This window comes from Varroa destructor, unplaced genomic scaffold (assembly GCF_002443255.2).
Source record: "Varroa destructor unplaced genomic scaffold, Vdes_3.0 BEIS01000006.1, whole genome shotgun sequence".
NCBI lineage: Eukaryota > Metazoa > Arthropoda > Arachnida > Mesostigmata > Varroidae > Varroa > Varroa destructor.
In genome coordinates this window covers 26,916,293-26,931,941 of record NW_019211459.1, presented here as the reverse complement: position 1 = coordinate 26,931,941, position 15,649 = coordinate 26,916,293, and the positions used below count along the sequence as shown (strand labels likewise).

General features: G+C 38.5%; 1 protein-coding gene across 1 annotated transcript in view; it reads right to left on the bottom strand.

Moving 5' to 3' along the window:
* Nucleotides 1-15,649, bottom strand: part of LOC111253006 (uncharacterized) — a 37,632-nt gene that overhangs the window by 10,620 nt on the left and 11,363 nt on the right. The window contains exon 3 of the mRNA XM_086992555.1: nt 1-14. This exon is cut by the window's left edge and continues 169 nt beyond it. Coding sequence (XP_086848681.1) covers nt 1-14 — 14 coding nt within the window. The remainder of the gene's footprint in view (nt 15-15,649) is intronic.

Below are 15,649 nucleotides of genomic sequence, written 5' to 3'. Positions count from 1 at the left end.
AGGCCCGGAAGGATCTGTACGTCAGTGTAATAGTCAGAAAAAAAGCATGTTTGAAATAACGTGAGACTATGTTTTTATATAGCTATAAAACAATGCTAAGGCAAATTTTCAAATGCGCTCAACAAATTGTTGATCGTTTATCCCGGAATATCTGACGCAGTCCAACTTTACTATCAAGCTACGCTGGTCACTAGAGCTTACCCACTAATCCGCAACTATCCTAGTCTAGTTGAGTTATAACAGTAGCGCAGCTACTAGAAACGCCGTTGTGGACAGTATAAACTTGTACTTAAATGTGGCTCATTAAAGCTAGCGTATGGAAAAAGTTTGCCATCGAAGTAGAAGGTGTAACTTCTAGGAGAAACAATGAGCTTGCGAGATCAATGTTTACCTTAAACTTACCTTACAACCTTAAACGCTACAATGTAGGCTGTTATACCAATAGCCAAAGACTTTGTTTGCTTGACGTTTTGTAGTGCTATGAACGGTGCACTCTGTACATTGTTTTCAATGTGACTAGGTAGTTTTTACAAATGACATTTTATTGCCTATACCATACGTAGTATCGCTAAATATCTCGATGTTCTGGGTTATAAATTGAATGTCGTCTATGGTTATATATATAAACGTATAGAGATCTTAGATATAATTGCTAACTATATGTAAATACGAATCTCTTTATTTCCAATGAATGATTCAACATTTGTGAATGTTTAGTGTAATAAAGCCGTTATTAGGGGGAAAACGAACACGTTCTAATAATTGGGATCCATATTAATTTCATTTGCGAACTCGACTTACTGCGCTGCCTTATAAAAATCTGCCGGGTTATCAACTACGAACGTATCATTGCGATAGTAATAAAAAGAGGTCGTTTCATTGACTTGTTCGCGTCTACAGTTACGGACGCCATATTTGTCTCACAGCGCCCCTCCTTTTTATTTATACATATATGCGCATATAACAATTACCCTAACCGCACAAATGCGTAACTTGTTTATGTCTATGAGGTAGTGTTTACATAAAGAGAAGAACACATTACTCAGCGTTCAGCCACTCCGAATGAAATGTTGACATAGATTTACTATATCCTCTAACCGAAAATTGTCATTGTACGTAGACACCTGTGAACAGTGCTATACACGTACTCGACGTGATCTAATAATACGAACACGTCGATCTCCACGCCTGTTTTGTCGTTGTAGGGTGCGCCTAATTTGATTCATTGAGGATGAACCTAACGTAAACTGTAGGACAGACTAACAGTTATTTCAACTAGTGTTTGAATAGGTTTCCCAGGGTTCATAATCTGTTGATTTTTGTTACGTTCGATGATCTCTTCTGTGTTTTATAGGTTTTCGCTCAAATTTTAAAAACGCTGAGATTGACCAGATCGGCTAAGCCTTTGATTCCCTTCTGTCACCTTATCGGTACCCAGGTAATTGAACAACACTATATAATAATGTTTTCGCATTTTTCCCTCAAAAATACCCATTGTAAATATATGTATTTGCTTTTTAATTTAACTCGTCGAAATCTATTAGTTGGCGCCAAGAAAAACACCCACACGTAGAAAGAACACTATGTTAACTATTCTTTCTTCATATGACAATTTTCGGCTAATAACTAAAAATTTAGTATATGAGCATGTACTGCATTGCAGTTTAGCTTACCAAGAGCTTTAGATTGAAACCCACAAACACTCATTACATTGACTTCTATATAAAACACAAGCTAAAAAACCACCACATTTACATTTTGGTCTTTTCCCCATAGAAATATAGAATTTAACTATAGAAAAATTGCTTGTATTGTGTGTGTATTGCACGTATACATGCATTTTCACTTAGCTCGTCGAAATTAATCGGTTGGTATAAAAAATGGGCTCTTCAAGTGATATTTTTCTCAGAAAATATTTCAAAAAGTATTTTTGCAAATAATATTCAACTGAAATGGTTGTTTTATTAGCTACTATAATTTTTTTAAAATTTCTGATAAGTAATGTTTATACGTATCAGAAATTTGCTCGAAAAAACACTCAATAGTAGCCCAACATGCGGTTTTGCTCTATTATCATGAACGTAATTGCTTTTTGACCATTTGCACATGGAAATATTTTTTATTTATTTTTCATTTATGCCTTTATTTAACCTGTCGAGATATAGCGATTAATGTCAAGGAAATCCTCTTGAGATGGAACACTGAGCTAGGTTTTTGCCCTGTGGGACACGTTTAACGTTGAAATTGAGATTTAAGTATAGCGATTTGTATCGTTGCATCGTACGGCAAGAGCTTTTGATTGGTGTCAAGTACGATCCACCCCACATAAACCTCAATGTAAACACTCGACTTCCATTTTGTCATTGGAAGAATTGTTTCTACAAATGCTGCACTAAAATCTGCTCCATCTAAGTACCTGCAACCTTTTCACAAACATGCATAGGGTATTCCTGCATAAAAAAAAACGTTCCAAAAAGGGCAAACTATGCACAAAACGAAGGACTTGCCCAAATTACCATTACGCCTTACGGAATGGACCTTCCCCCCTCCCTCACCTGTAATTTAATTCCAAATAAAACTCTAGCAAGCCGACTAAAAAAAAAGGTCTATTTTAATTGGACAAACAAACATGGTTTTAGTAGCGTAGAGGTAGGCTAGACGGAAGCACGGCCTTCGTCCCGCGCTACGGCGTCACCTAGGCATAGGATTTTTTCATTTTTCCCACATTTACAATAAATAGTTCCATGTACTAAACTGAATATAGGTAAAATAAACTCTTCGTGATGATTTGATATGCCTCCCTCAATATAGTGATCCTGTTTCTGCTTAACAAAGTGCTACATTTACGTCTTTAAATTTCGGCTGACTACCACTCAAGCGAAAAAAAAACTGCTCCATTCGGGTTTTGGCTGTATTACGCCGAAACATCTATTTTAGCTATAAGAAGATATAATATATTTTTACTCAGCTTGTCGAGAGATATCGACTGCAACAAAGTGGCACTTTGCTTAGAAAAAAATGTTTTGATACTTCGGTTCAGCCAAAATATTTACCCATCAGCGGTTAGAACTTTTCAATTAACACGTGCCAATTAACAAAAAGTTTTGCTTGAAAGAGCCTCCAAAAAGGGATCAAATCACATTTTCACCCCACCGACACGTGGGCGAAACGAACCCCTCAATTGGTTTTTGGCCGCGTTCATGTCGAAACGTCCGTCTTATGTTAAGAAACACGTATTGCATTTCTATTTACTTCGTCGAGAGCTTTTGATTAGTGAAATTAAGAACGATTCTTCCTATAGATTTCCAAAAGACGCAGTCGGATGCCGTTTTATCAGTAAAACGAATTTTTCATTGGAGATTCTACTGAAATCGAGCCCACGTCAGTCTTAACAGCCTTTTCATAGACACGTAAAAGATTTCTGCGAGAAAAACGAGCAGTTTTTTCAAATAAACATTGCACTCTATGGGACAGAAAAACAAACTCCCCAGGGAAACAGGTGTCTTATGCGCAGCGCTTCCCAGGATGGCACTCTAGCGATCCGCCAAAAGTGAGTCCAATCCGACCACTTCGAGGGATTGACTTCAGTCTGGCGAGCAAACAAATCAAGCGATCCAAAGTTTTGGTTGTGTTTAGATAGGCAAATAAACAGATAGAAAATTATTATTTAGGGTGCGCGTGATTTATTAAGAGACGATACCATCGACTGTTTTCAAAGAAAAATTTCACGGGCAATCCACTTAATAGTTCTTAACCTCGAAACCTTTTTTTAGGCACGTATAGCTGATTGATACACCAATGTAGAGCGCTAATTCATTACAGGGTTATAATATAAAACTAGCTAAATTGTGGTACATAAGCTTCGAGATAATGTGAGTAATAAAGCTGTCAGGTCAATCGTGTCCCACTCTTACCTTTTGTTGCGCTTTTTTGAATTGTGGAGAAATCAGGACCTTATCAGCAGCCTAAGCGTTACTGCATTACAGCCTGACCGGGGTACTTAATTTATTTGTATTAAGTTTATTATTAATTAACTTCATATCATTTCAATATTGAATGCGTTACTATACCAAAGCTTTCAAGTGTTGGCCTTATATTGAACAGATTGGTGCATGCGTGAAGGTTTCGCTTAAACAATCGTATGAAGGACAAAAATAGTAGGAATAGGGACCTCAAATAATGTACAGAATAGAATGACCCATCGGCATAATAGCAGTCGGCATGTTCTGGGTGGAGATATTGGCAGGCTGATGACAACTCCATACAATAAAGGTACTCAGCTGTGGCCTGAATTCGTTGAGCCGCTGGCATAATGATGGCCGACGATGGGACCCACTTAAAAGTATCATGCGATGACATTAGCTAAACCTAGTAGTGATGTATGTAGAGGGATCATTGTATGCGGAAAACTCCGCCCGCACGTTCCGTAACATTTCGGGGCATCCTGCACGCATACCACTTCTCGTACGACAGTGAATCACTGGGCTGTGGGTAGGACGGAATAACGCCCTTCTAAAAAAGTGGGTGATTTTTTTTTATCAAAGCTGCTTACCTGCACCTTTGTGTAATATGTGTAAAATATAACACTACATGCTGGCTATTTTACAAGCTTCCAATTCTTTCGCCAAGCCCAGTAGCGCCGATTTGCAAAAATATTGCCGCTAACGGTAGCGGAAAAGAAAAGCTAGATTATTATTAATATCATCGTAAGCTCCTACATCTATAATGTACTATAATAGAAAATGTGCTAAAATAATTATATTTATTTTAGAGTAAAAGATAAACAAGCTCATGCGAAACCGAAACACTGGCTAGCCCTACATGGAGTTTTAGTCCCGTTTGGGCAGAATTGATATTCATCTGATAAGCAGTACCATATCAATTTGTTTCCAAGATGTTAAAATCGATTGTAAATTCCGTAAAGCCTGGCTATTTTATACTGAACCTACCCTATTTATTTACATTAGATGGTTGCGGGCATGATCTCGCGCGCTGCTGATGGCCCGTCAAGCTGTCTGCCGCTAAAACGAAACATTTTTGAAATCGTTTTCTATATATGTTTAAGGTCTGTTTTGGTTATATCAAAATGTAAGCATTTCTCTCTGCGTTTAGGCACTGTATTGTCATAGTCGTCACTCACGATACTGAGGTTCACTAACGCTTTTGTCACTAATTTGAGTAGGGTCATGCTTCGTTAGGGGTCTGCGGGTAACTAAGATAAATATACATGACGTAAGAGACAATTACTTCTATTTACGGTACCTGCAATTTCGTATAACCTAGTTAATGTTTTACCTAATTCAATGATCTGATGGCCGAGTATTTGGTGCTGGGGGGCGCTCTTGCACCTGATCAACGGACAGGAATAGACAGTTAAATTGGCTCTACAATTAAGCTTCTTTTTTTTTCTCTGCTGTTGCACGTTGCCAGTAGTGCTAATGGGCAGTAGCAGCCATACTAGAGGCAGTCGCCAGCAGAAAATGATAAAAAATGATAAATTCACTATAATATTAGTTCATGATTTTATTAATCTATATGACAAATGTTTAATTGGCGCATTTTTGTTCGTTCTCTCTGCAATTCCCTAACGAAGTAACATTTTAGGTACCATTATAAAAGGCAATACGTCTACGTGTGCCCTATTCGTGAGAAGGTTGCCTAATTCGCTATGCTGTAACCAAGAACACCTTCGTTAGAATATACCATTTCATTTTTTTTTAGAAACTGCACTGGCTAAATTCCGCTTAAAAACTACAGCGAAAAAACCTAAACTTTTATCGCCTTTAAGCGTTCGTGCACCTACGCTATCAACCTGTAACTGCTTCGTCGGGCTGACGTTCCTCTACCAACAGAAGTGGAATGAAGGCGGTCAACTACCTTCGTCGACCCGATTCGAGATAAGGTGACGGTTGGTCACGTAATCTGCCCCATTTTGACCCTTAGAGCTACGCGAGGGAGGAGCGTAATAGATGGTAGGTTCGGTCAAATCTGTTAAAATGCCACAATTGCCCTCTAACTAGATTTGACGCTTGATTTCAAATGACGTCTTTTTATCATAGGCACAAATATAGATTCGAAGTAGAAAGTGTTGCTATATATGATACACACAGGTTCGAGATGGGTTTATTTATTAAAATACATTATGCATAGATAGATTCGTAATCGTTTCTATCCGCTTCTTTTGTTGAAAGTCAAGTTATGATCTAATTTGGCTTTATCTTAGAAAATTAGGCTATAAGATAACTGCCTATGGATATTTTCATTATTCTCCAAATAAGGCAGTTTGGCTAGCAGCAGGCGGCAAACTTACATCCAACGAAGGTGGAGTTACGCGTAAAATAAAACTGTCCAAGGCCTTTTTTTAAATTGTCGTTTGCTTTCCAGTCGTTGTACGATGCGCCTTCGCATACGTTATCCATGTGATATACTGCATAGTAGCATATTGGCCTATGAATGTCGAAGACGTAGGATCGAGCTAACGGTTTCTGTAGTGTTTCTTTTCAGAGAGCGCGACGCAGGCCAGCAGCAGCAGCCTTCTACTTGAGGATACTGCTCTTTCGCGTCTAAAGCATCACTGAGAAGTATTATCCAGTGATATAAGTAAATTTTCGAATTGAAAACCTGTAGTTATGCTCTTTTGAAGAAACACTATCAGTTTGCACCTAGCAACAGTGATGACCCAAGAGAGTCGCAGATACCTCGTACCGTTTCCTGACGGTCCGGTCCAGTCCAGTGCGCTTCAGTGAAGCCCCGGTTAAGCTGGCCTCGAAAAGCTCCGTGTCAGGGTTCGGGAGGCACGCGAGGCCTAAATCGTGTGCTTGGGCACATTCTAGGCCTAATATTATAGAGCTATGCATCGAAGAGGACATGTCCCTTTTGTCGTTCAGTTATTGTATGTGCTTTTGATAGGGCCAAATGCATACAAAGAAGATAGATCATTCTCTACGTTTCGTACGGTTTTCGGTCTCAGCTGCGTTTTAGTTGTCTGAACAAGCATATTATAGCATGAGGTCGTGTTAGGTAATACCACACAACGGATATGTGATGATTATACGAATAATCATCTTAGTTAGTACCCTCAAAAGTTCCCACTCATGAATAGTTTTGTATTAAAAGTATATAAAATGAAGAAGGAAAATACAATATTATGTATAATACTTACAAAGTCTTCAGTTTGAATCATCCACTTCCACGCCTCACACACAATCAACTTTGACAGATGTACTATTACAAAAAAAAAAATAAATAAAAAAAATAGGCAAGACAAGGTGGTGGACACGAGATCACATTGTTGCGCATGTACCGCGTCAAAATAGAATATAGCGATCAGCTGCACATATGTACATAGCGATAATAAGCTGTGCGTTTGTGATGTGTACATAAACAAATTACACTGCATGGCCAAGTAAATTTGATCAATGCTCTTGAAGCAATGATGAAAATCAGGAACAGAATTAGCGCACGGGTGGAAAGACCGAGTGAAAAATTTATCATGATAAGGTAGAATAAACTTTTATGGTGAACCCCAGGGGTGTTTATTTTCTTATTTAGTTAAGGTTATAAAACGGATGGATATATTGGCGTCTATAGAGCCTTTAAGTGGTTTCAATTTCTGCTTTATTGATTTCCATTTTTGTCAGTAAGTTAAGTAGCGATGTTATTATTGCGCTGCCCTAAATTATATTTATTAGGTAGCATGGCTGTCGGACAGCTGTTCGGTTTAGTCTACATTATTCCGTATAGACAGTCCTCAATGAAACCGAAAAAATTAATGATTCTATGACGCGTACGTACCCGCCTTCATGTCTTATCAGTTCCACTATTGCGCACTAAATTACTACCTGGTCATAAGAGCTTTGGGTTTTTATTAAATAAGGGAGCGGCCGATGTTGTACAAAATATTCCACAGTCCACAATGAAGTTTTTGCTAATCGTTGTACACGCGTAGTACGTTGCTTTCGGCTCCGTTATCTATAATCCATCTGTGGCCGTAGAACGACGACTATAATTTAGGGGGTTATGTATATTTCTAGGTATAGTTTATGAGCACAACAGTCGCGTGACCTCTTTCCAAATTGATAAGTTTCAGAATTCACTACGAGGATCCAGGTGGCCACGTTTAATGCATAGACCTTTGGGTCGAATCTAAATCCAATCTAAACACATGATACGAAGATCATGTAGCTTCCAAGACAGACAGAATTTGCTCAAATTTCACATACCGCTTTAGTAACTCGCTGCGGGATATCAATGAAAAGTAAGAACAGGATAATTTTCAATGGGATACGTTAAGCACCCGAAAGAGGGCAACAGATTTGCCATTTCAGCCGTTTTTATTATATTTAGGGCCACTGTCCATGACACAGGCTGAAAATGCTACGTCCATGCATATAAGTAATCCTCGAATCGTTGTCAACCGTTTACCTAGCATCAGCGCGGTATCTGCAGCGTCCTTCAACGGTTCCGCACTTTACACTCACGTTATTTTTATACTACGTTTATACGATTTTCTTAACTCTTCTAGTGCAAATGTATAGTAGTTACCCATTTCTAATGATGGCTAAACATAGCTTGCCGTTTCCATTTGGAATAAAACTGTTCCGCATTTTTATCACTTGCATTATAGGGTAATATTAACATGCAATATTGTCATACTCCATAGGCAGCATAGTTGGGCTTCGCGTTCTGAAAATACATCGTCACCTCTGCATGTAGGGAACGTGCATTACGTGGTCGTAACGATCTGAATCGCCCACCCACCCAATCAATCATACACAAGATGCCCTTAAACCGAGCGAGAGCGTTCTCATCCTCTAGCTGGAATCATCGGTTCATGTAAGCGAGTTTCATAAATGAAGCCCAATCTACTTGATGGTAATAATATCGTCATCCCCGCGCGCAGGACGTTTTTGGGGGGCCATGTGTTGAAGGTTTTTTGCAGGCTTGGTTTATTGCAGAACAGATTCGAGACTTCAGGCTATTTGTCCAGCTAGAGAGATGTGTATTTCCTAATAATAAGCATTTCTGCATAGTGCTTGGTGAATCCGTAAATGAACAAACCTGTCTCTTCGAGCTTGTAATGCTGCTTCGCTACGGTGTAAAGATTTACAGAATTATGAGCCCATTTGCGCGGTATGCATTATGTAACAGTTTTAACTATTCTAGAGGAATAAAGCTAGTTAAACGTGGCTATCATGGCTCGTCTCCTAGTTGCGTTATGGCAATCTATCGATCCGTTGCTCGCGCTCAATACATACACGAATATTTTGTAAACAACATCGCACCTACACAGAAATCGCATACACCAACTTAAGCGTCTGCTGGAACAACTGTCTTCGGATCCCCTTTTAAATGCTAATGACAAAAGTTGCGGGTAGTCGTTCAACTCTATGTCCGACAGGAGTTTGTTTCTTCATATCAATAGCCGTGTGAGTTTTTTTGACTGCTCTACTTCGTTACGCTCAATGTTTTGATCATTTGTACAAAACAGTTTTCACACGCGTTCAGAAAAAGTAAGTTACGGACGGGCGCTTCGTGTCGTCGTTAATTAACCCTCGCATACGATGTATTTTTATGCACAGTCATTAAACCTCGCTATCGATGACAGATATCTTCTATCAGATATAAGCTATTCAATGGCATTTTCTTTTTAAGATGCCTTAAAAAGTAACTTAGACAAATCAATATTTGGCATGCCTTCTAATCGTAGAATAAGCTCCTGATCTATTTTGTCAAAGCATCTATATTTTCATTTTCGAGAAAATTTATGCATCTGATATTGTTGAAGATACTATGCTTCCGACTACTCCGTCACACGAGACTTAAGTATCTAACAAGCGACTGTTATATATATATATATATATACTCGTCTAGCGAAATCCTGGATCTGACTGAAGTGACACCGACTTCCGGCCAATTCACAGTTCTGTTAACGGAACATCCCGATTAACTTGGAGCAAAATATAAGAGAGACAAATCGAGAAAATAATCCCTGCGGAACTGAGTTTAACGTTCCGGGCTTCGCCTTCCGAGCCCATAGGAAATAGGAGAATTGTGAAGAAGAACCGAAATCCTCTTGTCGAAAAGGAGCTCTACCGGTTGAATATTGAGCAATACATTGCAGCCAAATCCGCGGCCACATTGGTCCACGCAACTAATCTTCAGGTGTTTTGCTATAGGCTAGCTATAATATGAGCAAATATGCTGAATGTTTGTTTGTATAAATTGCTTATCTTAACTTAATTTTTTGAAAAGTTGCACTCATCCTAATGGTGCTTTTCAACTAAAGGTTTACGAAAGTATTGCGGTCCTTCTGAAAAGCTGCTTTGTGTAGATCTAATTTAATTCGATCATCTGGCGAATCGTGATCATGTGTCTACTTATGTGGTTAGGGTATGCACTTACTTTGTTCATTCCATTCCCCATAAAGGCTGCAGGTAAGTTCAGGCTGCGGAGCGCCTAGGTCTTCCATGAACCACATCCCTTTCATGCCTTAATTCTAAAGGTGGGTTCCTTAGCAAGCCGGACCCTGTGTTCCGACTTCAGTCTCCTGATACTGACGGTACGCGCAAATCGACCCTAATCTCTCAGACACATCCGTCAATCTACTCGAAGTGGACCGCATCACAACTGTTTTTGTGTATATATGGTTGATGTATCCTAAAAAAAGAATAACAAATAATATATATATATAACATCGACAAACATAATAACAAATTACCCAAATAAACGAATACCGAATATAATTATTACATACTTTAAAATGATGTTCATGTTATAATCATTGTTATAAATGTTTTTAATGTGTGCTGACAAGTACTAATAAGCAAGCAATGGTGAGGCACGCGAAGCTCTCGCATGTAGATATTCGTACTTGGCGAATCATTGAACTTATGCAAGTTTTCTCCATAGAAAACTAGGTTCCCGTAGCATATTCACGTAGAATACGCACGATAAGTTTGACTGTCTGGTGGAACGCTTGAAAAATGGCTATTCCGTACAGCAGTATTTATAGGGCATTCCTATGGGAAAATGGGCATCTTTTCCAAGAGATGCCCCAAGCTCGCACTCTTCTTTCAAATAAACATATTTCGCATCGAAACTTCGAGGAAGTGAAAAATAATGTATATATAAGTTCAGGCGATGGCCTAAAAGCCAGGAACGGTAATCAATTCAACATTATCACCACGACACAGCAAAGAACGAGCCCTGTCACACGAGAATTATAGCAGACGGCTGCTAAAAATGAGAAACCTTAGGAAAATGTCACAAAATTAACAAGTAAAAGCTCATCGTTCGAAGCGGCATGAGATTGGCACATATCGTCGGATGTTACTAAGTTACGTCGGTAAAAAAAATTCAAATTTTTTAAACGGGGTTCTTGTCTGTGTTTCGGCAGTTTAAAAGCAGTAGCGAAAATTCTTTCATTGAACATTTGCCTAAAGAAAAAAACTTCGAGGCTCAATCATAGGCATGCGTTTGGATATTATACTTTGTGCGCAGGCAAAAATAGGGGCAACTGTCATGCCCAGTTTTTGTTATTAAAATACCTAATAGGAATTCTCTTCTCGGCTGACTGACTCACAGTGGTTCTCGGACGTACTCCTAAGTTAGAGAGTATTGATAAGTATACCTATGACTGCTTTGAGCGAACATCGCAGTACTTGACTAACGGTATTGCTAACGAAGAGACGACCAGCCATGTTGTTTGGGGTTGACGTGTCTAAGACCTGAGGCCAATAGAAAGTCGGTCGTCTGAAGAAGAGGGTGAAGCCGCGTTCTAAGCAGACCATGTCATAGACAGACTGCTTTCGACCAAGCGTATTTTCTCAATTATGTGTTTACAACCCATACCGAAAGCAAACGGGTATTCAGTCATCTGATTTTCTTTTTGTCCAACAACATATTATAGTCCCATGAAAAAGCTCCTTATCCGATTTGACCATACAGCCTGTTGACATCATAATATTAGGGTGCACGCATTACCTTTTACAATGAAACGATAAAAGTATCGATTTGCACTTGAGCCTACTATAACTTGAGACGTACGAATTTACAAGTTGATTTTTCAAACTATTACTTTTTATAAAACTTATAAACTATTACTGCTTATAAAATCAACGCGTATATATAACATCTACATACTGTGAATTCTGATAAGAGTCGTCATTTTCCGCTGTCGGGATAAATATGTACCGAGTCGTTTATTCTGTTCCACTAAGCCTTATCATGAGCCCAACAAATCCCTGTTTTCGCAGTTGGCCCATCCTTACTTCAGCCTGTTTCCGTCTAACTTTAGGGCTTCGCTAAATTTTCGTTGAACAACATTCAGTGGATCTGTCCGCCGAACGGCGAGTTCCATGCAGAAATTGTGGGATTCCTTTTGTTTAGTAAGTTTTAAGGATTTTTATTTAGCTTGCAAGTTAAGATGTGTTTAAAATGAGGAAGAATAAAGATTTGTCGTAGTAATCGAACGAGTCGTGTGTGTGTGTGTGTGTGTATGTGCATGTCGTGTTTAATTCTTATTAAGCGTATACCTGGACAACCAATAGTGAGAAGATTATAATCTTCAGCATACACATAGCTATCGATATGAATTTAGCAAACCGTCAGGACATTAGCATTCACAGCATACTGATACACAAAATCAACTAATTCACTCTACCATATTTGAACAACCCATAATATTCAGTATGCAGGCCTAGAATGTGGCCTAAAAGCCAGCCTAGTTGGTCGGCTCCACCGCTCGGTTGAAGCGTACCACTTTTGTGTCTGGCCCAAAAAATAATTCGAAATAGAAGAACATAATAACGTTATAAAGCGAAATATATACACAATCTAGCATTTTCAAGACGTACATAAGTCAAAAATTAACACAGTCCGGATTGCTGGCCTTGTCCAACTAAATCTGATTTTTTAGAGCAGTTGAAATGTTTATTAATTATTGTTGCATTTTATCAAACGTTTGTTAGGTTACACAAAAGCGAATTAACGGTAGCTTCGGCTATTCTAGAATAATATATTATACGACAAATCGAAAAAAACGTTTTTTCCCTTATAAAAGTCGTTCATTGAGTTATACTACGTTACCATCCTAGGTAATATACCGGCTACGATCAGATGGGGCTATATGGGTCACTGCGTTTGGGCGATATATTTGACCGCACACCGTCGATTTCTAATTTGACAGAGAAGATTAAGGGATTAGCTTGCTTCAGGAAACAGCTCAATTTCGTAGCAATGTGAAGGTGTATATCGTACGTGCTTTCTATCCTTTTCATCCTACGTAAGTAAATATAATAATATAGAAATGTACGTTCTCATTCTGCTTGGGCTAATTTGTGTTCAGCAATAGCAACAATCATTTTCATGATGTTGGCCATTGATATGCTCAGCTTTCCGGTGCCAAATCCATGTTCGCAACAATCTCTCAGAGCTGCGGCCGTCATTCTCGTTGGCGTGTTGATTTGTTGTCTCCATGGTGACCAAGCGATCTCTTCTCTCGGTTGACCATAGACACCTTTAAATGAATCGCGTACTTTCATGTCTTGACGCAGATGATGTTTATGTGTTTTTCAGCATTTTTACATATTATTGCCCATAGTAACTAGGAAACAGGTTCGGACAGAAGGATTTGTTCAAAAAAGAAAGCAATATCTGTTAATGCAACAAATGAGTGTCACTTTTCTGAGGAGTGACGATCCGGTTTACAGGCCCGCTTACGTGAAGGCCAAGTCTGTCGTGTTTAGAAGATTTTTTCTTCTACCTAACTCATTTTAATTTAACTCACTCTCAGAGAAATCAAAAGCCGGCGAAGTTTATAGGCGGTGGGAACATCTTACGAATTCTGACTTCGTCTGTTTGAAAGCAAATATAATAATCGAAAGATTTTTGACTTTAGCGTTTTTTAAAGATTGCGCTCGCTTTGCTTCACAAATCATCAGTAAATAGAAAAAAAAAAGGTGCTAGTATTTGAGAGATGAAAATCAAGGTATCCTACTATGAGCTCTGAGATTAAAATTTGCAGGAATCGAGAGATGGAAAGACTCCGCTGACAATTTCCTGGCCAGTAGTGCCTGAACCGTTTTAGTTTCCAAACGATGGAACTAAAAGCTGTATATATATATAATTCTATTCTGAATAATATGACTGACCCACATTTTACAATGCAAAACAACTTCACTGATAAGTAGAAGCACATGTGCCACGTTCGTGTATTATAGTATAACTACGAATTATATCCAAACGTATGACTGACTACGGCATTGCTTGCAATACGTTGACATAATAGCTACGGTACCACTGATGGATTGCGCCATCTCATCATTATATTGTTGAATTCAATCATTCGAGTACAATATAAAAAACATTTGCTCGCCTCAGAATGCAGTAATCTATCAATAAGCCATTTAAACACAAAACAAATGACTGTCAGAGGCTTCCGCGGGTTGCTTTAAACATAGAAGCGAGAGGATGCAGCTGTCAGCTACAGCCAAAGTCTAGCCAAAGGTCCCTCTTCAATCAAGTCGAGCAAAACGGATTCAGAATATGATCAAACATCATAGTCACATATAGGTATATATTCTAGGGTAACATGTAGTTATTTCCAAAGTAGCCTCCCGGCAGACTATACATTCTAAATACATCCTGTCCTTGTGTGAATATGCCCAGAAAATACCGTATGTTAAAGCTGCCCAAAGCAAGACGTTTTGCGTACGTTGGATCAACCTATTAGCTAATTATAAGCTTTTCGCTACCAGGTCTTTCAGCGGTAAGAAACATTTTGATACTAGCAGACTTGTAGTATCGTTGGGGTCGCGAATGACTTTCTGTTGAGTTCAGAAATAAGCCATAAGCTTCCGGAATTTTAAAAATACCCCAAATTAATTTTAATCGTATCTACTAATAAGAAGATGGCCTGCTCAGTTAAACAGTACAAAAACGTACTGAATACGTATTTAAAAAAATATATAATTTTAAAATAATAGTAAGCAAAATAGTAGTTCATAAAATTACGAAGTGAAGAATTTAAAAAAGTATCTTTGGAGCGGTTCGAGAATACTAATCAGAGAGCTATGGTTATCAAACGACACTTGGTTTAGAAGAAAATGAAGGATTAACATTTCATTTTAGAAGTATTCTTCAGTAAGCTACTGATGGACATAATTTGGTATAGGACAATGTAACGGCATCGAATTTGCCCAAATAGTAAATAAACGTAGGTAGTATATGTAAGGTTTGTTTACTCAAAAAATGAATGATTCGCAATAGGTTATTTCGAACTAGAAAAATATGTCTATATACTATCGAGGATTACCGTTCTTAAGAAGTACCTCTCAGAACCTTTATCGTAGTCCTTGCAGTCCTTACCATCACATTTATATTTAGTAACATGCTCTGTATGCATAATTCGCTATGCATATATTTCTATAAAGTTATCCAGACACAAGCTGCTCCTTCCAATAAACCCCTTTCAACTAGTAGATCCAAACCTACAGCGCCTTTTCACTCTCCAAAGAAGGCTATTGGCAGTCTTTCCAATAAAAGACGTGAAACTGAGTCGCATGGACTTGAACTTGATTGGAAACGAGACGTCTCTTTATTACCGGTGTAGCGTGATCATATCCCATAGTCCCCGTCGCGCTATCTG